This window comes from Carcharodon carcharias, chromosome 15 (assembly GCF_017639515.1).
Source record: "Carcharodon carcharias isolate sCarCar2 chromosome 15, sCarCar2.pri, whole genome shotgun sequence".
Lineage (NCBI taxonomy): Eukaryota > Metazoa > Chordata > Chondrichthyes > Lamniformes > Lamnidae > Carcharodon > Carcharodon carcharias.
Genome location: NC_054481.1, coordinates 129,026,093 through 129,050,700, shown reverse-complemented (window position 1 = coordinate 129,050,700; position 24,608 = coordinate 129,026,093). Strand labels below are relative to the sequence as shown.

General features: G+C 45.7%; 1 protein-coding gene across 2 annotated transcripts in view; it reads right to left on the bottom strand.

Annotated features, from left to right (window-relative positions):
• LOC121288706 (tumor necrosis factor receptor superfamily member 14-like) overlaps positions 1-24,608 on the bottom strand; it is a 41,428-nt gene that overhangs the window by 7,888 nt on the left and 8,932 nt on the right. Inside the window, exons 5-7 of one of the 2 annotated variants that reach the window (XM_041207452.1) lie at positions 17,445-17,538; positions 1,766-1,944; positions 884-992 (exon numbers count right to left, since the gene is read on the bottom strand). In XM_041207452.1, the coding sequence (XP_041063386.1) occupies positions 943-992; positions 1,766-1,944; positions 17,445-17,538 (323 nt within the window). In that variant the 3' untranslated portion in view covers positions 884-942. Of the gene's footprint in view, positions 1-883; positions 993-1,765; positions 1,945-17,444; positions 17,539-24,608 lie in introns of those variants that run through there. The other variant, XM_041207451.1, reaches the window with a different exon arrangement.

Sequence of the window (24,608 nt, the reverse complement as noted above, 5' to 3'; positions counted from 1 at the left end):
GACTGCATGAGGGCCGAATACGTTTTTATTATTTTTCTCCAGTTTAGTGGGAAATAAATCTGCTCTTTGAATGACCCAAGAAAACCTTGTTCGATTGGCTCCTTGTTCCTCACTGCTTATGGTTAAGTACATTCTGATTTGGAAAAGGCATATCCTTGTGAAACCTTTGTTGTGACCAATCAAGAAGGGTGAATCAAGGGGAGGTAGCCAGTTCACCCTTTCTCACATGGTCAGAACAATATTAATGACCTACAGGGAAGGGTAAAACTCCAAGAAGTATGACTAATGAGAAACAAAGCAGCAGGTTAGCGTGTGTTTGTCTGTGTGTGTGTGTGTGTGTGGGGGCGGGATTCAACTTCATGGAAAATTATGAAAAAACTGAAAAGAAAGGAGAACCCAGGAGAGGCTATTAAATTCTCCAGAACACAAAATAGGACAGAGTGTTTGGAAAGGGCTAGGAATCTAACCTCAAGCACATTAGTAGGAGAGACTAGGACCTGAGGGCACAGCCTCAGAGTAAAGGGAAGACCTTTTAGAACAGAGATGGGGAGAAACTTCTTTAGCCAGAGACTGGTGAATCTATGGAATTCAATGCCTCAATGCCACAGAAGGCTGTGGCGGCCAGGTCATTGAGTGTATTTAAGACCGAGATAGATGGGTTCTTGATTTGTTAGGGGATCAAAGGTTAGAGGAAGAAGGTGGGAGAACGGGGTTGAGAAACTTATCAGCCATGATTGAATGGCGGAGCAGACTCGATGGGCCGAATGGCCTAATTTCTGCTCCTATGTCTTATGGTCTCTGAAGATCAAGATCATGGGACAATTTTACAGGGAAAATGACTGATATAATGCCAACTTTAGAATCATATTGGAACATCTTTGTGGAATGTTTTGAGTTTTTAGATTTGTAGATAATACAATTTTACACATGGGACTATGTATATTAAGAATATATGTTTCCCTTTCCAGCTGTCGTTTGCTCAGCATCTGTCACTAAAAGAAAAATAGAAACAAAATAGGAGAAGTAAAGTCTGTGAACATGAGTTATTCCATTTTGTTCTACTTTACCAGCTTTTATTAACATGAAAATAGCAGGTGTTCTTGTTAGCAAATGACACACTAGCCTCAATTTTAATACACTCCCACCTTTGCTCATCACATGTGGCAAAGGTTAAAATTAGGCCGAGGTGACTTAACAGCTGAGGCTGCATCGTACCTACCTGGCACCATCTTACCTTTGACAAAATTGAAGTCAACCAAGACGCTCACTACCGGCAGAAAGGACCTGCCAGTAAATTAAATTCAAAGTCTCAGCCTGAAGATACCAATCAGGCTGCAACGTAATAAACAAAGTCAGACGTTGCAGTCCACACTGACTGCAGCAAAATACCAAAAAAAAACTCTCAGTTAGGACTCCTTGTGGGCCAGGTGGATCAGGAATGCTCTCCCTTCGCCTCACCAGGCTTTGCAAGGAGTGCTTTGATCTCCTAAGACCTGGCTTCCCTCAATTGGTCTTGAACCTTCAACTCCCATCTGCACTTCCTCCACCCCCCACGATCTTCTTCAGGCCCCCCTTCCCACTAATTGTCAGATACTGATCCCATGATTTCTCTGTTGTGACCTCCTGCTGCCAAATTTCCTCACGGGTTTGACAGCAGTATACGCTGTTTGAAAGAAAAGTAAATTCTTTCCAATCTAATTGAAAGAATATGGCAAATCATACTGGAACAGGAAGATGTACACAGTAAATCAAAAGGAGTACTCACCTTCACGTTTTGTACGCTTTCTCTTTCTCTTCCAAATAAAAAAAGCCACCGCGCAAGCTATGATAAGCACCACGATGCCAACCGGCACAAGTATAGCGACCAGATTAGTCTTTTTTTCACATATCGTGTCAGTACTAGAGGTTCCTAGTTTGACCTGATTTTGGTTACGTTCCTTACAACTGGGGAAAATGCAGAAAAAAATTAAATCAACACAAATATCTACACTAATTGTTGTATTATTATTTATAACGAACCTGTGACAATTAATCTCTTGTGGAAATCTTATTCCAAGCCCATTACCATTACAGGAAATGATGGAAGGCTGATTCATTATATTTAATGAAAATAACTACTAGCCAGGCACCTGGAATAACTACAAGATCCTCTTCAAAATAGTCTCATGGGATTTTTCACTTCCACCTAAAAGGACAGATGGATCCTCAGTTTAATATTACTTGTTGAATAAGGCACTGAAGCACAGCCTAGATTTTTGTGCTCAAGTCTCTGGAGTGTGGCTTGAATCCATGGGCATATGACTCAAAAAGGTGCTTTCCCACATTCTATTCTCCATAAACCTCAAGTCATCCAAAACTCAGTTACCTGCACCCTAACTTGCAGCAAGTCCTGTTTCTGATCCCCCTTGTGTGCACTGACTTTCATTGGGTCCCGGGCAGCAACGACTTGATTTTAAAGTTCTCATCCTCATTTTTAAATCTCTCCATAGCTCTCTCTCTGTAATGTACCTCAGCCCCACAACCCTCTGAGATATGTGCTCCTCTAATTCTGGCCTCCTGTACGTTCCCAATTATAAGTGCTCCACTACTGGGGTCATGCTTTCATTTGCCAAAGCCCCACGCTCTGGAATTCCCTCCCTACATCTTTACCTTCTCTACCTCGCTCTCCTCCTTCTAGACAATCCTTAAAACCTACTTCTTTGACCAAGCTTTTGGTCATCTCACCTAATATCTCCTTATGTGGCTTGGTGTCATGTTTTATTTTACAGTGCTCCTATGAATAGCCTTGGGACATTTCATTACTTTAACCGTGCTATATAAGTTGTTGTTGTTGCTTTGACTGAGGCATGGCTACAACTATTTCTAATCCACTTCGGCTTATAAGTGTCAACTAACGTTTGTGCCGCTGTTATGACCCAGCAGTTGGTAAAGCTGAGTTATTTAAAAATCCCAGAAGGAAACTTTAAATAACTGTCATAAACTATATTTTTAAGTGGTATGTTTGAGATGTAGCTTGAAATTCAAGAATCAGACCACCAGTCCTTGAGAGGTTTTATATTAAACTAAATGAAACATTTCATTAAGTTACAACACATTAAACACATATACATGGCTACAAATTACCACTACCTTAACATATAACAAATTCCCAAACTAATCTCCATTGAGGCAACAGCAACACATAGGGGAGAATAATCCCCCAGTTGGGGGGTTTGCGTGGGGGAGGGCAGGAGCGAGCGTGAACCCGATTGGCGCTCCCGATCCGGTGGGCGCCGCCAGTTTACATGGGTGGGCCAATTAAGGTGGCCACCCATCGTGACGCACAGCCGATAACACTGAGAGGTCCCTGTGCGGGCAGGGGGTGGATTCCCTGAGAGGTTCCCTGTGCTCTTAGAGATCTCCCCGAGGCACAGAGGCGCCTCAGGGAGATTGGTTTCAGCGCTAAAGTTTGAAATGAAGGTTTGTAACACTTTTAAAACATGTCCCCTCATTAGACACCATCACATGAGCTGGGACATGTCAAAGACTAAAAGTATAAATTGTTATTACGTTTTAAAACACTTCATGAAACCTTAACCTGCCCATCGATGAAGTTTCATGAAAAACGGGAAAGCTGCCTGGGCTCTTCACGTGCCCGCCAACCTTAAGATTGGGCGGGCAGCAATCTTAACCATTCTTAACCGGTTTAATGACTTCCTTAAGGGCCTTAGACAGTTTGGCGAGTGTGCAGCTGACATGGCTACGTGCCCGCCGAACTGACAATCTAAATGATACGCGGTGACATTGGGACGACCGCCTGGCATCACTGCTCAGGTAAGAGAGTTTTGGATGACATTTTACACGTCAGCAAGTGGGCCCCACCCCCGCTCGCCGGCGGGAATATTATTCCCATTGACTTTTAAGCAGACACCAGGCAAAGCATTTTCACTTAACGCATTCATAATAAGGTTCCTTTCACTTTGGTTCCTTGCAGACACAGTGGTAGGCTTAAAGGCATTGACCTTACATTGCCTCTGCCCTGCACGCACAGAACTGGTACTGGTTATATCCAGCATATATCAATGAATGTAAATTCTCATTGTATCACTCGTCCCTTTGAACTCCACCTCTTCTAACAGTAAAACCCTTTTCATAGTACCAATTTTACTAGTAATATAAACATATTGCTTGGTCTCTGCTAGCTAGGTGCCAAATTTCACTTGCCTTCTTGAATGCTCTATTCAACAAAATGCAAAAGCACTCTGCCTCTCTTACAGCTCAAAACTAGTATACATCAAAGCACTTAGACTAGCTGGCTTTAATTCAATTAAGACACACCCATTGAGTGTCATGGGGAGATGGTTAGATTCTCTCTTGTTGGAGATGACCATTGCCTGACACTTGTGAGGCTGTCATGAAGCGATTAATGTATATATTTTAAGGATCACCAGTTAGGCCTTTCAACTTAGGCCAATCCCCCCATATCAATATCCTGGGGGTTACCATTGACCAGAAACTGAACTGGAGCAGCTATATACATACTGTAGCTACAAGGGCAGGGCAGAGGCTGGGAATTTTGAGGCGGGTAACTCATCTCCTGACTCCCCAAAGCCTGCCCACCATCAACAAGGCACAAGGCAGGACTTTGATGGAATACTTTACACTTGCCTGGATAAGCACAGCTCCAATAACACTCGATAAGCTCAGTACCATTTTAGACAAAGCAGCCGCTTGAGTGACGCCCATCAACCACCTTAAATATTCACTCCCTCCGCCACCAATATACAGTGGCAGCAGTGTATTCCATCTACAAGATGAACTGCAGCAACTCACCAAGGTCCCTTCCAGTATCTTCCAACCCACAACCTCTACCTAAGGATAAGGCAGCAGATGCTTGGGAACACAGCTCCCTTCCAAGCCATACACCACCCTGAATTGGAACTCTGTTTCTGTGCCTTCACTGACACTGGGTCAAAATTATGGGACTCCCTTCCTAACAGTGCTGTGGGTGTACCGACACCAAGAGTGCAATGGTTCAAGGAGATAGCTCACCACCACCTTCTCAAAGGCAATTAGGGATGGTCAATAAATACTGGCCTAACCAGCAATGCCCATGTCCTGTGAAAGGATGGAAAAAAATAATAATTTTCAAGAAACTTCAGTAACAAGGATGAGATTTAATGAAACAAAATCTCAGAACTGAACTCTGCTGAAGCATCACACTGAAACGCTAACTGGTCTTTTTCACTTTGCTGATTGATCTGGTGTGCCCTTGTGATATTTTCTTTTTCTAAAATTTAAAATACATGAGATCAGAAATGTCTGCTAATGATAATATCAGGCGAACACCAAGTGAGTCTGTATGACATTCCTGTCACAGCTATTAATCAGTAACGTAGAGGGAAGATGGATATGATTTGAATGTAGTTAGGTGTCACTTACTATTATCATGGCCTGTATTGTTCATCAGGTCAAACACGGGCAAGCAAACCTCCTGCTGATTACCACCTACCGCCCTCCATCAGCTGATGAATCAGTACTCTTCCATGTTGAACATTGCTTGGAAAAAGCAATGAGGGGGGCAATGGCACAGAATGTACTCTGGAGAGAGTGCAGAGTAGGTTTAGAAGAATGTTGCCAGGGTTAGAAAAGTGTAGCTACGAGGAGAGATTGGATAGGTTGGGGTTAATTTCCTTAGAACAAAGAAGGCTGAGAGGTGACTTGATTGAGCTGTACAAAATTATGAGGGGAATAGATAGAGTGAACAGAATAAAATTGTTTCCCATGATGGAGAATTCGAGAAGCAGGGGACATAGATTCAAGATAAGTGGCAGAAAGTGTAGGGGGGGCAAGAGGAAGAACTTTTTTTACGCAGAGGGTAGTGGGTGTCTGGAATTCGCTGCCCAAGTTGGTGGTAGAGGCAGAATCTTTAAACTCTTTTAAAAAGTACCTGGATCTGCACCCAAAGTGCTGTAAGCTGCAGGGCTATGGGCCAGGTGCAGGAAGGTGGGATTAGAAAGGGCACCTGGGTGTCCTCAGGCTGGCATTGTCAAGATGGACCGAATGGCCTCCTTCTGTGCTGTAACTTTTCTATGGTTCTATGGGTGGGGTGCTTCAATGTCCATCACCAAGAGTGGCTCAGTAGCAGCACTATTGACCAAGCTGGCCAAGTCCTGAAGGGCATTTCTGCCACAGTGGGCCTGCAGCAGGGTGATAAGGAAACCATCAAGAGTGAAACACCTAATTGATCACACCTTCACCAATCTACCTGTCACAGATGATTCTGTTCATGACAGCTGTGTTGGTAGCTGTAACCACCACACGATCCTTGTGGAGACAAAGTCTCGTCTTCACACTGAAGACACCCTCCACTGTGCTGTGTGGCATTATCATCATGCTAAATGGGACAGGCTTAGAACAGATCCAGCAGTTCAAAATTGGGCAGCCATGAGGTGCTGAGGGCCGTCAGCAGCAGAACTGTAATCAACCACAATCTGTAACCTCATGGCCCAGCACATCCCCAACTCTACCAATTCCATCAATCCGGGGATCAACCATGGTTCAATGAGAAGTGTAGCACAGCATTCCAGGAGCAGCACCAGGCATACCTAAAAAAGTGGTGTCAACATGGTGAAGCTATAACACAGGACTACTTGCATATTAAACACAGGAGCCGCATGCGAAAGGCAGAGCTAAATAATCCCATAACCAACAGATCAGGTGAAAACTCTGCAGTCCTGCCACATGCAGTTGGGAATGATGGTGGACAATTTAAACAACTAATTAGAGGATGAGGATCCACAAATATCCCCATCCTCACTGAGGTGGGTGCCTAGCACAACAGCTCAAAAGACAAAGCTGAAGTATTCGCAACCATTGTCATCCAGAAGCGCCGAGTGGATGATCCATTTCGGCCTCCTCCCGAGATCCCCAGTGTCACAGATCCAGTCTTCATCCAGTTCAATTCATTTCACATGGTATCAAGAACCGATTAAAAGGAATGTATTTGGCAAAGATTTTGGGTACTGACAACATTCCAGCTGTATTAGTGAACACTTCTGCTCCACAACTATCTGCAGTCCAGCTGCTGTTCTAGTACAGCTATAACACTGGCATCGACCCAACAATGTGGAAAATTGACCAGCTACGTCTTGTCTGCAAAAAACAGGACAAATCCAATCTGGCCAAAAGCTGCCTCATAAAATGCGAGTATTTTCTCAATCATTAGCAAAGCGATGAAAGGTGTCAACAACAGTGCTATCAAGCTGAACTTACACAACAAAACCTGTTAACTGATTCTCAGTTTGGGTTCCACCAGGGTCACTAAGCTCCAGACCTTGTTAGTCATGGTCCAAAATGGGCAAAAAAGTTAGATTCCAAAGATGAGGTGAGAGCAACTGTCCTTGACTTCAGGGCAGCTTTTGACTAAATGCTGCACCAAACAGTCAATGAGAATTGGGGAAATCTCTCTATGGTTGGAGTCATGCCAGGAAAGGATGATAGCTGTGATTGTTGGAGGCCAATCATCTCAACTCAGGACATCGCTTCAGGAGTTCCTCAGGGTAGTGTCAGGCCAGGCCATCTTCAGCTGCTTTAACAATGCTTCTCTCCAACAAGAGGTCAGAAGTGAGATTGTTTGCTGATGATTCAGTGTTCAGTACCAATTGCAACTCCTCAGATACTGAAGCAGTCCGTGTCCATATACAGCAACACCTGGACAATATCCAGGCTTGGGCTCTAAGTGGCAAATAACTTTCATGCCACACAAGTGCCAAGCAATGAACATCTCCAACAAAAGAGAGAATCTAACCATCTTCCCAAGACATTCAATGACAATATTATTGCTGAATCCCCCAACATCGACATCTTTGGGGTTACCATTGACCAGAAACTGAACTGGACCAGCCATATAAATACTGTGGCAACAAGAGCAGGTCAGAGGTTGGGAATTCTGCAGTGAAGGACTCATCTCCTGACTTCCTGAAGCCTGTCCATCATCTACAAGGCATCAGTCAGAAGTCTGATGTAATACTTTCCACTTTCCAGAATGAATGCAGCTCCAACAACACTCCATCCAGGACAAAGTAGCCCACTTGATCGGCATGCTGTCCACCACCAGTTGTCACTCCTTGCACCAATGGTGCACAGTGGCAGCAATGTGCACTAGATACAAGATGCACTGCAGCGCCTTGCCAAGGCTCCTTCAACAGGACCTTCCAAACCCCTGACCTCTACCACCTAGAAGAACAAGGGCATCAGACCGATGGGAATATCACCACTTGCAAGTTCCCCTCCAAGCTACACATCATCCTGTCTTGGAACTATGATTCTGTTGCTTCACAGTTGCGGGGTCAAAATCCTGGAATCTTCTTCCTAACAGCACTCTGGGTGTAGCTACACCACATGGACTGCAGCGGTTCAAGACGGCAGCTCATCAACACTTTCTCAAGGGCATTTAGGTTTGGGCAATAAATGCTGACCTTGTTAGCATCGCCCATGTCTCATAAATGCAAAACAAAATATTGGAGAAGTTTGGATCTCATAGTCTTGTGAGGTGGCGGAGGTTACAGGAATAGGAATGTACGAGACCCAGGACGAATTTAAAAACATGGATGAAAGATATAAAATTGAGATACTGCCAGACTGGGAGCCAATGCAGGTGAGCACATACAAAGATGATGGGTCAGTAGCACTTGTGCAAGTTGAGATATGGGCAGCAGAATTGGATGAGCATAAGTTTAAGTAGGGTGGATGATGGGAGCCTAGCCAAGGAGAGCCTTGGACGAGTCACGTCTAGAGATAGCAAAGGTGATGTGAATTTCAGCAGCAGATGAGCTGAGGCATAAGAATAGAAATTGGGCAGTCTTGATAATGGGGCAGATACATGGTTAGAAGCTCAACTCAGGGACATATGAAGTTTCAATCAATCTGTTTCAGCCTCAACTCAGTTGCTAACAAGAAGGATGGAGTCGGTGGCCAAGGAAAGGCGTTTGTGATGAGTATTGAAGACAATGGCTTCAGTCCTCCCAAAATTTAGTTGGAGGAAATTTCTGCTCATTCAATACTGAATGTTGGACAAACAGTCCGACAATTTAGAGATGGTGGAGGGGATGAGAGAGGTGGTGGTGAGACAGAGCTGAGTGACATCTGCGTAAAGTGGAATGTAACATTCTGTTTTCAAATTATGTTGTCGAAGGGCAGTATATAGATGAGAATTAGAAGCGTCATAGAAACGTAGAAAATAGGAGGAGTATGCCATTCAGCCCTTTGAGCCTGCTCCGCCATTCATTATGATCATGGCTGATATCCAACTCAATAGCCTGCTCCTGCTTTCTCCTCATGTCCTTTGATCCCTTTTCGCCCCAAGAGCTATCTAACTTCTTCTTGAAAATAAACAATATTTTGGCCTCAACTACTTTCTGTGGTAGCGAATTCCACAGGCTCACCACTCTCTGGGTGAAGAAAGTTCTCCTCATCTCAGTCCTAAATGGTCTACCCCGTATCCTCAGACTGTGACCCCTGGTTCTGGACTCCCCCACCATCGGGAACATCCTTCCTGCATCTACCCTGTCTAGTCCTGTTAGAATTTTATAGGTTTCTATGAGATACCCCCTCATTCTTCTGAACTCCAGCGAATATAACCCTAACCGACTCAATGTCTCCTCATATGTCAGTCCCACCATCCCAGGAATCAGTCTGATAATCCTTCGCTGCACTCCCTCTATAGCAAGAACATCATTCCTCAGATAAGAAGACCAAAACTGCACACAATATTCCAGGGGTGGCCTCACCAAGATCCTGTATAATTGCAGCAAGACATCCCTGCTCCTGTACTCGAATCCTCTGGCTATGAGGGCCAACAAACCATTTGCCTTCTTTACCGCCTGTTGCACCTGCATGCCTACCTTCAGCGACTGGTGTATGAGGTCACCCAGGTCTCGTTGCACATTCCCCTCTCAACTTATAGCCATTCAGATAATAACCTGCATCCTGTTTTTGCTACCAAAGTGGATAAGCTCACATTTATCCACATTATACTGCACCTGCAATGCATTTGCCCACTCACTCAGCTTGTCCAAATCACACTGAAGCATCTCTGCATTCTCCTCTCCCCTGTCAGTAAACTCTGTGTTGGGAGTATTGCTTTCTGCGAATCGGAACTCTGGCCCGTAACTTCCGTGGAGTGGCAATCAGAGTTAAATTGCCACTCTGCTACCAGCTTATTTACCATGAAATCCAGCCACTCCATTTCTGCCCGACCTTTCGACTCAGGCCGGATGAGAACTGTGCAGTACAGCGGTTTCCTGAGGCCTTGTGTCGAGGGCAGGAGAGTCAGAGGTAAGGAAGCCACGACCTCTTTTTACAGCACTAGCTGCCATAAAGGAGTTAAGTTTAAGGGTCCAGTTATTTGAGAAGCCTGGGCGAAGTTAAGTTTGTAAGGTAACTGGGCAGGTTTGGGGGTAGGGGGTGGATCGGGTGCTCAGGGTTGGTTGGTTGGGGGAGTGTCATGAAGCTATTAACATATATGATATTATTGGAAACTATTTTTTCTTTTAAGATAGAAGTTTAGTCTGTGGGTGAGTCTTAATTGGATTAAAGGCAGCCAGTTTGTATGCGTTGATGTGTACTAGTTTTGAGATGTAAGAGAGGTAGAGCGCATTTGCATTTTTTTTAAATAGAGCATTCAAGAGGGGGTGAAATCTGGCACCTAGCTGGCAGAGACCAAGCAATTGGTTTACATTACTAATAAAATTGGTACTATGAAAGGGGTTTTATTGTTAGAAGAGGTGGAGGTCAATGGGGCCGGTGATTCAATGAGAATTTACATAGAATGAGCTGTGTTGGGTATAACAGACAGCAGTTTTGTGTGTGCAAGGCACAGGCAATGTAAGATCAAAGCAGCTGTAAGCCTACAACTGTCTCCACAGGAACCAAAGTGAAAAGAACCTCATTTTGAATTTGTAAGGTGAAAATGCTTTGCCTGGTGTCTGCTGAAAGTCTACGGGTTGCTGTTGCCTTAATGCAGATTAATTTAGGCATTTGTTAAAAGTTATGACAGTAATAATTTGTAGCGACGTGTATATATTTGACTTGTGTAAATTAATAAATGTCTCGTGTATTTTGATATAAAACCTCTTGAGAATTGGTGGTCTGATTCCTGAATTTAGAGCTGCATCTCAAAACATACAAAAATAAAAATATAGGTTATGACAGTTGTTTAAAGTTTCCCTCTGGGATTTTTAAATAACTCAGCTTTACCAACTGCTGGGTCATAATAGGAAGTTTAGTTGGTTGGGGCGGGTTTGGTGGTGGGGGGTGGGGGTAGTTCAGTGGGATGTCGGGGGCAGGGATAGGGTCAGTGTTATAGTTACCCAGAACTTAGAAGTGGTTTTAATTCTTCTAACTCTTTCTAGGTAACTGTTACTGTAAGACAGTCGGAACCATCCGAAGCTTGCAATTTATGCCATGCTTACCTGGCAGGGGAGAGACCTTCATCGTGTTTCTGCCAGGGAAAGAGCAATGGCTATAACCAGTCAAACCCCTTACCATGGGGTACCTAACACCATCCGAGTCATGGTGAAGGGCAGCGAGCAAGGAACAGGAATGGATAGGACCTTCTTCACCAAGAGGATCCTATTCAAGCTGTGTGGTTTCGAGGCTGCGGAGATCTACTGCCTACAGGATTTCCCCAGCGCTGGTTTCTTTGATGTGACCTTCAAGCACGTGGCAGCTTGTGTCAAACTCCTGAAGGTGTTTGAGGAAAAGAAAGACCTGCCAGAAATGAAGATCCTGATGGCGGAGCCGCTCTTTGTTCTACCGTTGCATTGTGAACGGGTTGCGACGGTACATCTGTACAACCCCACGTCCCTGTCGCTGACATGCTCACCTTCCTTACCAGGTACTTCGATAAGGTTGGGAGCTGCACTGAAGTTAAAGATAATTTGGGGATCTGGACATGTAAATGCCAGTTTAAGGTAACGCTCAAGACCAACAGTAAGGGAACCGTTTTCCACCCCCCTTCCAGATTCGCTATCAGGGGAAGCCGTGGGTACCTTGTCTACGCTGGGCAACCCAAACTTTGTCGCTCATGCGGCAAGTCTGGTCATGTGGCGGCCAACTGCAGTGCTGTCCTCTGCAAGAACTGCAAAAAGGAAGGGCACCAGACAAAAGATTGTAAACAGGCTAAGTGCTGCAACCTGTGTGGCGAGGCAAATCACCTCTACAAGACCTGCCCTAAACGTTGCCGTACTTATGCACAGGCAGCTAAAGCCAACGAGGGGGAAGCAGAAGAAATGCCTCATGTCACTCCAACCACCAAGGCCCCCAGGGAGAACAACGGGACAAAGGAGGACACAGAGAGAGACAAGGTGGAGGAAAAGATTGGGGCAACAGACAGCCAATCAACAGCACTGCCCCCTGAACCTCTCACTCCTCAGGAAAGCAAATCAATGGAGGAGGAGGAGGCAGCAGTGGGAAAGCAGCAGGGGGAGTGGCAGCTGGTGAAGAGAGCAAAAAGGAAGAAGGGGCAAAAAAGAAACCAAGCCTCTTCCCAGACAAGAGTCAAGACGCGTCTCCTATCCGACACGGATAATAAGAGCAGCAGCTCTTCGGACGAAGAAGTGCCAGGGCGGCGCCAACAGAAGAAGCGGCAAAACGCTAGGGAGTTGGAGGACGAGACACCCAAGCTCCAGAACATTGGAGAAAATGAGGAGACCAGCGCACCCCAACTTTGCCCACAACCTGAAGAGGCCAGTGTACCCCAGCCCCAGGAATGTGGGAACAGTGAGGCGCTCAGCGCACCCCAGCTCCGGGAAGCCGGGAGCAGCAACGCCCCAGAGGGGGAGAGGCTTCTCCAACAGAGGACATTTCAAGCCCCGCTCTCTGCACGGACCCCCAGATGCCACCCGAGCAGAACACCGCCAATGGGGAGGTTCAGGACGCTTTCCTCAGCCCATCCCAAGTGAAGCAATTTGAGCACGCCACGGGCATGAAGGAACTCTCAGAGACAACAGGTTTGGTAAGCGACTAACTGCTTTAAAATGGGTGTAAAGATTGTATCCATAAATGTGCGTAGCATTAAATCTACTATGCGATGTGTTGCGACCTTGGACTACCTTGCCAAGGTCAAAGCTGACCTGTTGTTTCTGCAGGAGTGTGCGATACCGCACCTCAGCTCCTACAGGCAATGGTCACGATGGTGGTCCCATGGGCCATCGATCTGGTCGGGAGGAAACGACTCTCGTTCCTCCAGCCTGGGGATTCTGCTGCGGGGAGGCAGCTTCACCGTCTCCCAGGTTAAGGAGGTGGTGGGCGGGCGCCTTCTCGTAGCAGACATAATGTACAAGAATGCTCCACTCTGTTTAATTAACGTCTACGCCCCGTCACAAGGGGCTGAGCGGCTGGAGGTTTTTCAGCAGCTCCCACAGCTGCTGGCGACCTCCAGACCGGTCATTCTGGGCGGTGACTTCAACTGCATCATCGAAGCGGCTGGACGATCCGGCAGGGCCGACAGTAGATTGGACGCTACGTCCAGATCCCTGTTGGAAACAGTAAAGGATGCCAAGCTGCACGACGTCTTCAGCAACCCTGCAGACGGAGCGCAGCGTAGATACACCTGGTCGCGGCCTGACGGGTCCGTCTGTTCCAGGATAGACTTCCTGTTTGTGTCCCATGCATTCACAGTCAGATCCACCGACGTCAAGCCGGTGTTCTTCTCTGACCACTGCCTCCTACTGGCTGACTGTCACTTAGAGAAGGACCAGAGGGTTGGCAGGGGGGGGCATGGAAGCTAAACGTGCAACTGCTGACCCCAGAGAACATTGAGGAGCTCAAGAGGGATTACAAAGGTTGGAGAACCATGAAACCCCACTTTGAGTCACTGACACACTGGTGGGAAGCAATCAAGGGAAACATCAAGAGGTTTTTTGTCCTCAAAGGCACCCAGAAAGCTAGAAAGGAACAGAGGGAAATGTCCCGACTCCAGAAAAACATGCAGAATCTGCTCTGGCTGCGGTCGATGGGGGTCGATATCAAGGAGGAACTCCAAGAGGTGAAGAGCCAGCAAGCCTCGCTCTTTGCCTCGGAGGCCTCCAAGAACATCTTCCGTTCCAGAGTCCGCTCCGTGGAGCAGGATGAGACGTGCTCACGTTTCTTCTTCCAAAAGGTACACAGAGAGAGCTCTGTGATCAGCAGCCTGAAGGAAGAAGATGGCTCAGTAAGGTCATTGCAATCTGACATTTTGAGGATTAGCAAATCCTTCTATGCCGGATTATATGACGTGAAGACCACAGACAGCACGGCCTCCCAGTCCTTCCTGTCCTCTATCACGGAGGTCTTAGATGACAGTACACGAGAGAGTCTGGACAAAGCGCTAACTCCTGACGAACTGACTGAGGCCCTTGAGTCCTTCGAGAAGAGTAAAACTCCCGGAAGCGACTGCTTGCCGGCAGAGTTGTATTTGGCTCTGTGGGACTGGATCGGCCCAGACCTGCTAGAAGTGTACGAGAGTTTGCTCCTGGCTGGCAGTATGTCAGAATCCATGAAGAAAGGCATTATCACCCTCATCTACAAGCACAAGGGGGAAAGGGAGGAAATGAGAAATTGGCGACCCATTTCACTGTTGAATGTGGACTATAAAATTCTGTCCAAGGTCATCGCCAATCGGGTCAAATCCGCTCTGGAATTGGTGATCCACCCTGACCAGACCTGCACTGTGCCGGGCAGGAAGATCTCTGACAGCCTCGTGCTGCTCAGGGATATGATTGCCTATGTACAGGACAGGGGTGTGGATACCTGCCTCATCAGCCTGGATCAGGAGAAGGCCTTTGACAGAATATCACACACCTATATGGTGGATGTGCTCTCCAAAATGGGGTTTTGGGAAGGAATTCGCAATTGGATCGAACTGCTCTACACTAACATCAGTAGTGCAGTCTCAATCAATAGATGGGAATCAGATTGCTTTCCGATTAAATCTGGAGTCAGGCAGGGCTGCCCTCTCTCGCCTGTTCTTTTCGTGTGCTGCATAGAACCCTTTGCTGAGTCCATCAGGAAGGATCCGGGCATAAGAGGAGTGAAGATCCCAGGTAGTGGAGGCACTCAGATCAAAGTCGCCCTGTACATGGACGATGTCGCCGTCTTCTGCTCGGATCCGCTGTTGGTGCACAGACTTATCCACATCTGCGACCATTTCGAACTGGCCTCGGGAGCCAAGGTAAATCGTGGGAAGAGCGAGGCCATGATCTTTGGGAAATGGGCTGACCGATCCTTTGTCCCCTTCACTGTCAGGGCTGATGGCCTGAAGGTGCTGGGGATATGGTTCGGAGGGACCAGGGCACGCATTAGAAACTGGAAGGAGCGAGTGTCTATGGTGAAAAGGAAACTGGGCTTGTGGGAGTGACGCTCCCTCTCCATTGTGGGTAAGAACCTGTTCATCAGGTGTGAGGCACTCTCGCTGTTGCTGTACGTGGCGCAGGTCTGGCCCATTCCACACTCCTGTGTGGTGGCGATCACCCGAGCCATCTTCCGCTTTATCTGGAGGTCGAAAATGGATCGTGTCCGCAGGGACACGATGTACAAGCCTCTAGATAAAGAGGGAAAAAACGCGCCCAACATCACTCTCATACTGATGGCCACCTTTGTGTGCGGTTGCATCAAACGGTGCGTAGACCCTCTACGCAAACACCAAGTGTCACTACATGCTGAGGTTCTACCTGTCCCCAGTGTTACGAAGGATGGGTCTGGCCACGCTGCCGCGGATGCTCCAAGTAGTTGGACCGTGCCGTACCACCTGTCCCTCGTGGGAAAATTTATGCAGAGAAACACCTTCGACCACAAGTCCGTCAGGCAGTGGTCGGCACGTAACGTCTTAAAGGCCCTGAGGGAAAAGGAGAGGGTGGATCCTGTGGGATGGTTCCCTGAGCAGACTGACAAAGTCATTTGGCAGAATGCCTCATCACCAGAACTTTCCAACAAACACCAAGATGTAGCTTGGCTGGTGGTGAGAAAGGCCCTCCCTGTAAAATCCTTCCTACACTCCAGGAGTCTCACCCCCTCTGCACGTTGCCCTCGAGGTGGCTGTGGTGGGGAAGCGTTGTTCACCTCCTTGTAGATTGTGTCTTTGCAAAGAAGGTCTGGAGAGAGGTGCAGTGGTTGCTGTCGAGGTTCATCCCGAGCAGTTCTGTGACAGAGGACTCTGTGCTCTGCGGGCTGTTACCAGGGACACACACCGAGACAAACATCAACTGCAGCTGGAGGATCATCAACTCGGTGAAAGACGCTCTTTGGTCTGCCCGAAACTTGTTGGTTTTCCAGCGCAAAGAGTTGTCCTCGACCGAGTGTTGCAGACTGGCACATTCCAAGGTCCAGGACTACGTGCTGAGGGACACAGTTAAGCTTGGGGCAGCCGCCGCAAAGGCGCAATGGGGAAGGGTCGCTGCCTAAGACCTTTCTGCCACAGTGCACTGGGGGGCTGGGAACTGTAAAGAGCTCCTCAGGCTGTACAGATTAAAATGTATGTCTGCCAATGATTGAAATATTCATTGTTTGTACTGATACACCTTGTGATTCATGTTGTAAAAGTTGAACCTGTTTGTATCTTTGTAATGGTGATTTGAAATGTTTCGAAATGTTTTTGAAGATTTATGAATAAAGTATATTTTTGCAAAAAAAAATGCTTTCGGATGGTTCCCATTGCCGGCCAATTGCCCAACAGGAGTTTGAACTTCCTGAGCAATTGCTGTGCAATCCTAAGGTGGGGATGTCCAGGGTTATAGGGGTTGGGGGGGGGTGGAGTTCCCCAGCACGTCCAGTTCCAATGTCCTGGAGCTCAGAAGTTATGGGCTCTGTCCCTTCTCCTCTGATCCCCTCTGTCTTACAGAGTGCAGATAAAAATGAGAAAGTGCAAGCTTGCAGAAATATCCTCAAGTGTTGGAAATCAGCTACAAAGAAGTAAAAACACACTCTCAGAATAAGTCCTGTGAGCAATAGCCTTTCACTTAGACAAACACACGCCTGTCCTCGATCAGTATTTCAAGGCTTTCCAGCCTGTCAATTTCACAGACACATTAATCCTTCCTTTGCTCTCACCTTGTTCACCCTGGTGAGATTCACACAGCCCAGGAAACCCAGTGCTGGCAGTTAAAGCCAGAATGCAGAGATAAATCTTCAGCCAATTGGTTTTTAACATAAGTAATGCATCGCCCGAACTGTCCCACAGGGGTTTTGCATGTGCTTCCAAAACAGAACTGATTAAAGAAGTTGTTACCTTCTTGTCGTGTTCCCAATATGCTGGCATTTTTGTTTCTTTAACAACCCCACCACCCATTCCAATCTGCACAAACTGACAGCCGTTCCCCAGCCACCCACCCACGAGGTTTAAATTCCCCACTGTATGTTTGCAAATTACAGCCAACCATACACTGATGCTGCAAGTTAAAAATTCTGGATTTTTTTGATGTACTTACTCAGTCCATTTCTCACATGCTTCAGTTGATGAATCAGTTCCTGAATATGTTCCTTCAGGGCACACCTCACACACAGTATCTGTGAAATCTGTACCTGAAAAATAAATGTATCAATGTTGATAGCAGATCTTTGGAACTGACTTTGTATTGCTAAGGTCTGTTTGGAAAGGAGGCCTAATGCTTGAAATTACCAGCTATAATACATGGGACATGAAAATCTGTGTAACTTGCAGGTAATGCACCCAAATTCACTCAGTATTGGTCCCTGCAGCCTGAAAGAGTGGCCCAGCAGGGCCATCACCAGAGTTCACTGCTATTGTGACCTCAAAATCAGGACCACAGTTCCTGTTATTGTTTTATGCTAGTTTACTCTCAATTATTTCAAGCTTTTCTGTGCTAAAACCGCCCGCATTTAAAATAGGGCAAAATAAAGCTTGTGGGGGGTGGGCGGGGCGGGGGGGAGGTATAGTATAAGGGACATGTAGGGTTTTTATGTTACCATTACCATAAATTTTTTTGTGTTATCATTATTATCAATGTTAAAATTGCCACATTGCACATCATGTTTTTGGGAAGTTACAGGTGTCCACACAGCCATTGTTTCACAGAATCACAGTGCAGAAGAGGCCCTTCAGCCCATCGGGTCTGCACCGACACATGAGAAACACCTGACCTACCTACCTAATCCCATTTACCAGCACTTGGCCCATAGCCTTGAATGTTATGACGTGCCAAGTGCTCATCCAGGTACTATTTAAAGAATGTGAGGCAATCCACCTCCACCACCCTCCCAGGCAGCGCGTTCCAGACCGTCACCACCCTCTGGGTAAAAAAGTTTTTCCTCACATCCCTCCTGAACCTCCTGCCCCTCACCATGAATTTATGCCCCCTTGTGACTGACCCTTCAACTAAGGGGAACAGCTGCTCCCTATACACCCTGTCCATGTCCCTCATAATCTTGTACACCTCAATCAGGTCACCCCTCAGTCATCTCTGCTCCAATGAAAAAAACCCAAGTCTATCCAAGCTCTCTTCATACCTTAAATGTTTCATCCCAGGCAACATCATGGTGAATCTCCTCTGCACCCCCTCCAGTGCAATCACATTGTTAGGGGGAAATAAAGGAATACAGTAATGGTCAAGGGACTTGACTTAAAATATCCCAGCATGCAAAACCACAATTGCTAAGTAGTTAACATTTAAACTTGGCGGAGAAGAAAAGAGTTGACGTTTCGAGTCCTCATGACCCTTCGACAGAGTTCTGTCGAAGGGTCATGAGGACTCGAAACGTCAACTCTTTTCTTCTCCGCCGATGCTGCCAGACCTGCTGAGTTTTTCCAGGTAATTCTGTTTTTGTTTTGGATTTCCAGTATCCGCAGTTTTTTTGTTTTTAACATTTAAACTTGTCTGTTTAATGTAAACCTATATGTTAACAAGATCGAAATCTGGGAACTGTTCTTGTACGTGACCAATAATGTATAAATATGATGAACACTTGTAGTTTAGCAGAGTACTGTCTCAAGCTGCATTGAGATGGTGCCCTCCTTGCAATTGCTCGAATAAACGATTGTAACCTGTACCTGAGTCTCCTGTGGTCTGTTCATCTAAGAAACCACAACAATATCCTTCCTATAATGTGGCGACCAGATCTGCACACAGTACTCCAGCTGTGGCCTCACCAAGATTCTATGCAACTCCAGCATGACCTCCCTACTTTTGTAATCCATGCCTCGACTGATAAAGTCAAGTGTCCCATATGCCTTTTTCACCACCCCACTAACATGCCTCTCTGCCTTCATAGATCTCTGGACACACACGCCAAGGTCCCTTTGTTCCTCAGAACTACCTACTGCCATGACGTTCATTGAATACTTCCTTGTCAAATTACTCCTTCCAAAGTGTATCACCTCACACTTTTCAGGGTTAAATTCCATCTGCCACTTATCTGCCCATGTGACCATCCCATCTATATCTTCCTGTAGCCCAAGACACTCAACCTCAGTGTTAACCACCCGGCCAATTTTTGTGTCATCCGCAAACTTACTAATCCTACCCCCCACATAGTCATCTATGTCGTTTATATAAATGACAAAAAATAGGGGACCCAGCACAGATCCCTGTGGTACACCACTGGACACTGGCTTCCAGTCACTAAATCATCCTTCTGTCATCACCCTCTGCCTCCTACAACTAAGACATGAGGTTGCTTTGGCAGATAATGTGAAGGTAAACCCGAAGGGTTTCTACAAGCATGTTAAGAGTAAAAGGATAGTAAGGGACACAATTGAAGATCAGAGTGGTCGTCTATGTGTGGAGCCTCACGAGATGGGGGAGATCTTAAACAGTTTTATTGCATCAGTATTTACTCAGGAAACTGGCATAGTGTGTAAGGAAGGAAGGGAAACAAGCAATAGTTTCATGGAACATATAGAGATTAAAGAGGTGGAGGTGCTTGCTGCCTTACAGCGAATAAAGGTAGATAAATCCCCCGGGCCTGACATGATATTCCCTCAACCTTGAGGGAGACTAGTGTAGAAATTGCAGGGGCCCTGGCAGAAATATTTAAAATGTCCTTAGCCACGGGTGAGGTGCCGGAGGATTGGAGGGTAGCTCATGTTGTTCCTTTGTTTAAAAAAGGCTCCAAAAGTAAACCAGATAATTACAGGCCAGTAAGCCTGACGTCAGTAGTAGGTAAATTATTGGAAGGTGTTCCAAGAGATCGGATATATAATTATTTGGACAGCCAAGGGCTGATTAAGGATAGTCAGCATGGCTTTGTGTATGGTAGGTCGTGTTTAACGAACCTTGTAGAGTTTTTCGAGGAGGTTACCAAGAAACTAGATGAAGGAAAGGCTGTGGATGTTGTCTACATGGACTTTAGTAAGGCCTTTGACAAGGTCCCACATGGGAGGTTAGTTCAGAAGGTTCAGACACTTGGTATCCACGGAGAGGTTGTAAACTGGATTCGAAATTGGCTGTGTGGGAGAAGCCAGAGAGTGGTAATGGATGATTGCTTCTCAGACTGGAGGTCTGTGACTAGTGGTGTGCCTCAGGGATCTGTGCTGGGACCATTGTTGTTTGTTGTCTATATCAATGATTTGGATGATAATGTGGTGAATTGGATCAGCAAGATCCACTAAGATTGACACTAAGATTGGAGGCGTTGTGGACAGCGAAGAAGGCTTTCAAAGCTTGCAGAGAGATCTGGACCAACTGGAAAAATGGGCCAGAAAATGGCAGATGGAATTTAATGTGGAAAAGTGTGAGGTGTTACATTTTGGAAGGTCAAACCAAGGTAGGACATACACAGTAAATGGTAGGGCACTGAGGAGTGCGGAGGAACAAAGGAATCTGGGAGTTCAGATACATCGTTCCCTGAAAGTGGCGTCACAGGTAGACAAGGTTGTGAAGAAAGCTTTTGGCATACTGGCCTTCATAAATCAAAGTATTGAGTATAGGAGTTGGGATGTTATGGTGAGGTTGTATAAGACATTGGTGAGGCCAACTTTGGAGTAGTGTGTGCAGTTCTGGTCGCCTAACTACAGGAAGGATATCAGTAAGATTGAGAGAGTGCAGAGAAGATTTACTAGGATGTTGCCAGGTCTTAAGGAGTTGAGTTACAGGGAAAGATTAGGACTTTATTCCTTGGAGCGTAGAAGGATGAGGGAAGATATGATAGAAGTTTACAAAATTATGAGGGGTATAGACAGAATAAATGTGAGTAGGCTCTTTCCACTTAGATTAGGAGAAATAAACACGAGAGGACATGGCTTTAGGGTGAAAGGGGAAAGGTTTAGGGGGACCATTAAGGGGAACTTCTTCACTCAGAGAGTGGTGAGAGTGTGGAACGAGCTGCCATCTGACGTAGTAAATGCGGGCTCACTCTTAAGTTTTAAGAATAAATTAGATAGATACATGGATGGGAGAGATCTGGAGGGTTATGGACTAGGTGCAGGTCAATGGGACCAGCGGAATAATATTTCAGCACAGACTAGAAGGGTCGAATGGCCTGTTTTCTGTGCTGTAGTGTTCTATGGTTCTAAGCCGATTTTGAATCCACCTTATCAAATTACCCTGTATCCCATGTGCATTTGCCTTCTTTATAAGTCTCCTATGTGGGACCTTGTCATAGGCTTTGCTGAAATCCATATAAACTACATCAACTGCACTATCCTCATCCACACACCTGGTCACCTCCTCAAAAAATTCAATCAAATTTGTTAAGCATGACCTCCTTCTGACAAAGCCATGCTGACTATCCCTGATCAAACCTTGCCTCTCCAAGTGGAGATACGATTTTTTTGTGTGCTTAATTCTCTCTAACCAGTGTTGGCTTACAGTTTGCACTAAGTAATCACTGTAAACATGTTCAATAAAATAATTAGCACCCCCTTAAGATCCAATTATCTTGTGTACTTAAATCCACTTTGTGTGGTGTGGGGTTGCAGTTTGTAGTCCATCTTAAGAGGTAAGGACTGTATTACTCCTACTCTTCTTACTGGAGGAATTTGGGATGTAGGAGGGAAGTCTGTTGTAAAATGGTGGATGTAGTTTGGTAGTTCTTACTTAAATTTAGATATATATATACATATATATATATATATATATATATATATAACACACACACACTGACCTCGAGGTGTGAGTCATATGTCCTCTCACATCATTATGTGGGCAGTAATGTACCCAAGTCCCACATTAACCCTTTATGTGCCAGACCCTTATACTACACCTAACCCACCAAGTCTTTATCCAACATATTTACAAGTTATCCCAATTTACCCACTGAATTAACAACATTATTACTACATCTCCCATCTTCAAGTCTCTGAGTTCATTGGTTCAGGCGGTCTGGAGGCGTTGTAACCCTTCTATATCTTGTTCTCACTACAATCAGAGGACTGGTAGGCCCTGTCATTGCAGGTCCACCTTGTTGAATTGGAAGTTGTTCTGGCATCAGGGTGTCTTTTCATCATTTTTCCGTTCTTTGACACTGAATCACTCTTTGCTGATTCCCCAGTTGTAGTGACAGAAGTTAGTTGGTTTACCCTATGCTTTATGGGGCAAAGGAACTCACAGCTCATCTCTACAGTGTTCTTTCCTTTCCTTCCATCATGTGGCTTGTCATGATACATGTTGGGACAGAAGATGGCCCTTCCTGTTGTGAGGGTGTGATTGGGATAAAGCTCACCTTTTCGCTTGGCAGCATGTTGTGATGAGTGGATGGCTGCTACTATTCTCCAACATCGTCCATGGCACTGTCATGCTGGCTGGGGATTGCAGCGTCGCCTTTGTGGCCTCTGAGTTTATCTGACCAACAAAGTCAGAGCCAGAGGTTGAGGTACTTCTCGCTGTTGGTTGCTCTCTTGATTATCATCCACTCCAGGCGCTGTGGTAACCATGTGAGTGGTTGGCTGCTCTGACCAATGAAGAGCTTCTGGTACCTGCACAGAAAATGGACAAACCAGCTGTGCAAAGAGAGAAGACAATTCAGAGCTGAAGGCCCAGTCGAGAGAACCTTTCTTGTTGGAGTTCTTGGGAAATTGCAGTTCTGTATAATTTATGACAGATGTTGTCTTGACATCTTCTGCTGTTTTGAGGAGATTTAGGGCTACACAGGCATCTCTGCTCAGGAGAGAAAAAGAATGGTTACAGATGACGTACATTAGCTCGAAGGTTTGATTGGCACCATAACTTAATGGTTCCAGAATTACGCCTATGACCGGAAGTCGGATACCTCTGGGCCCATAAAGTGGTGCGTCTGTTGTTCTTAGCCAGGGGTCTCTCAGCCACGGTTCTTTGCCCAACAAGATGGTAACATTGGTTCCCATGTCCAACTTAAAGTTTGTGAGATTAACCGAGATGTCTGCATTCCAGAATGAAAATCCAGGATCTTTGACCTGACCCAAGAAGCATGGTTGTGTGTCCTCTTGGTGTGCTGTCTTGACCTCATGAATCATCTTGCGATTCTCTGTGTTTTGATGTTTTAGTTTTGCACATTTTTCCAATGTGTCCTGTTCAGTTACATTGAAAGCATTGGGCTGAAATTGCTGGACATTGATCATGCCTGTGAGGCCACTTTGCTCCATTGTGCTGGCATGGTTGCTCTACTGCTCAGTTAGGGTATTGTTTCCCTCGGCTTGGAGTATCCCTGTTTCTGTGCTGTTTCTCTAGCTGGACAGTGAGGTTTACTTTGTACCACGGGTTACTTTCTCCTCTTAATATGGATCTGTGCTGCAAATAGATTTCAGATTGCTTGACAAGGGTCAAATCTTCCTTCACCTGAAGCATGTCTGAGAATACGTCGTCCGCCACTCCTACAACTATTGTATCCCTGATTAGCTCAGATTTCACATCACCGTAATCACAGCCTTGCAACAGATTCTGTTAATTCAGAAGTTAAAAAAAAGTGTTGAATGGTTTTCAAACTTCATCAAATTATGCAGATGATTCATTTATTCCTTATCTAGCTATTATATCATTGGCTATCAGGCCTACCCAATAAGGCAGTGTGTTAACTTGTTCAGCTTCTGTCTTTTTATCCGAACCTGAAGCAATCCTGTGTCTAAGGAATGTCTTTCTCAAGTTTCCCAATTTTGTGATTGATTTGGGCCTTGGATAAATCCGAGGAAGAGTAGATTTCTGATTCATGGTTAAATATTTTTAAATGCAGGTTCAGCTTTAAGAGGTTTCCGAAAATCCAAGATGTTGCCACCGTATGCTTCTGTGCAAAGCGTTTTTTGCATTTGCTGGTTTTGGCAGGCTCCCGCAGTCATGGTGCTTGCAATCTCAACATTTAGATTTTTTGAACAATGGCTGCTCGGACAAACTAGTTAAAGTGCTCCCTGCTTCAGTGTTATGTTTTTGGGTTGTTGAATTCCGGCTTTTGCTTGGTTGTAAAGCTGCCTACTCAGTCGTGATTAATCTTTAATTATTTCTTTTCTTTTAGAAGTGGACTTGGCTGTGGCGGCATAGTTTAGGCACAGAATCAGGAATCGGGTTTCTCTCACTGTGATTTAAGTGGCAATTTTTGACCACTGCAATATTTAAACTTCTTCAGGATTTGTTTAGTCCAGGAATTTTTTTACTTTTTTGCTCATCCCTGCAAGGTCTGCTGACTCTGCACTCTCTGGGTTTTGAAACTGGGCTTCCACGGGATCCCGT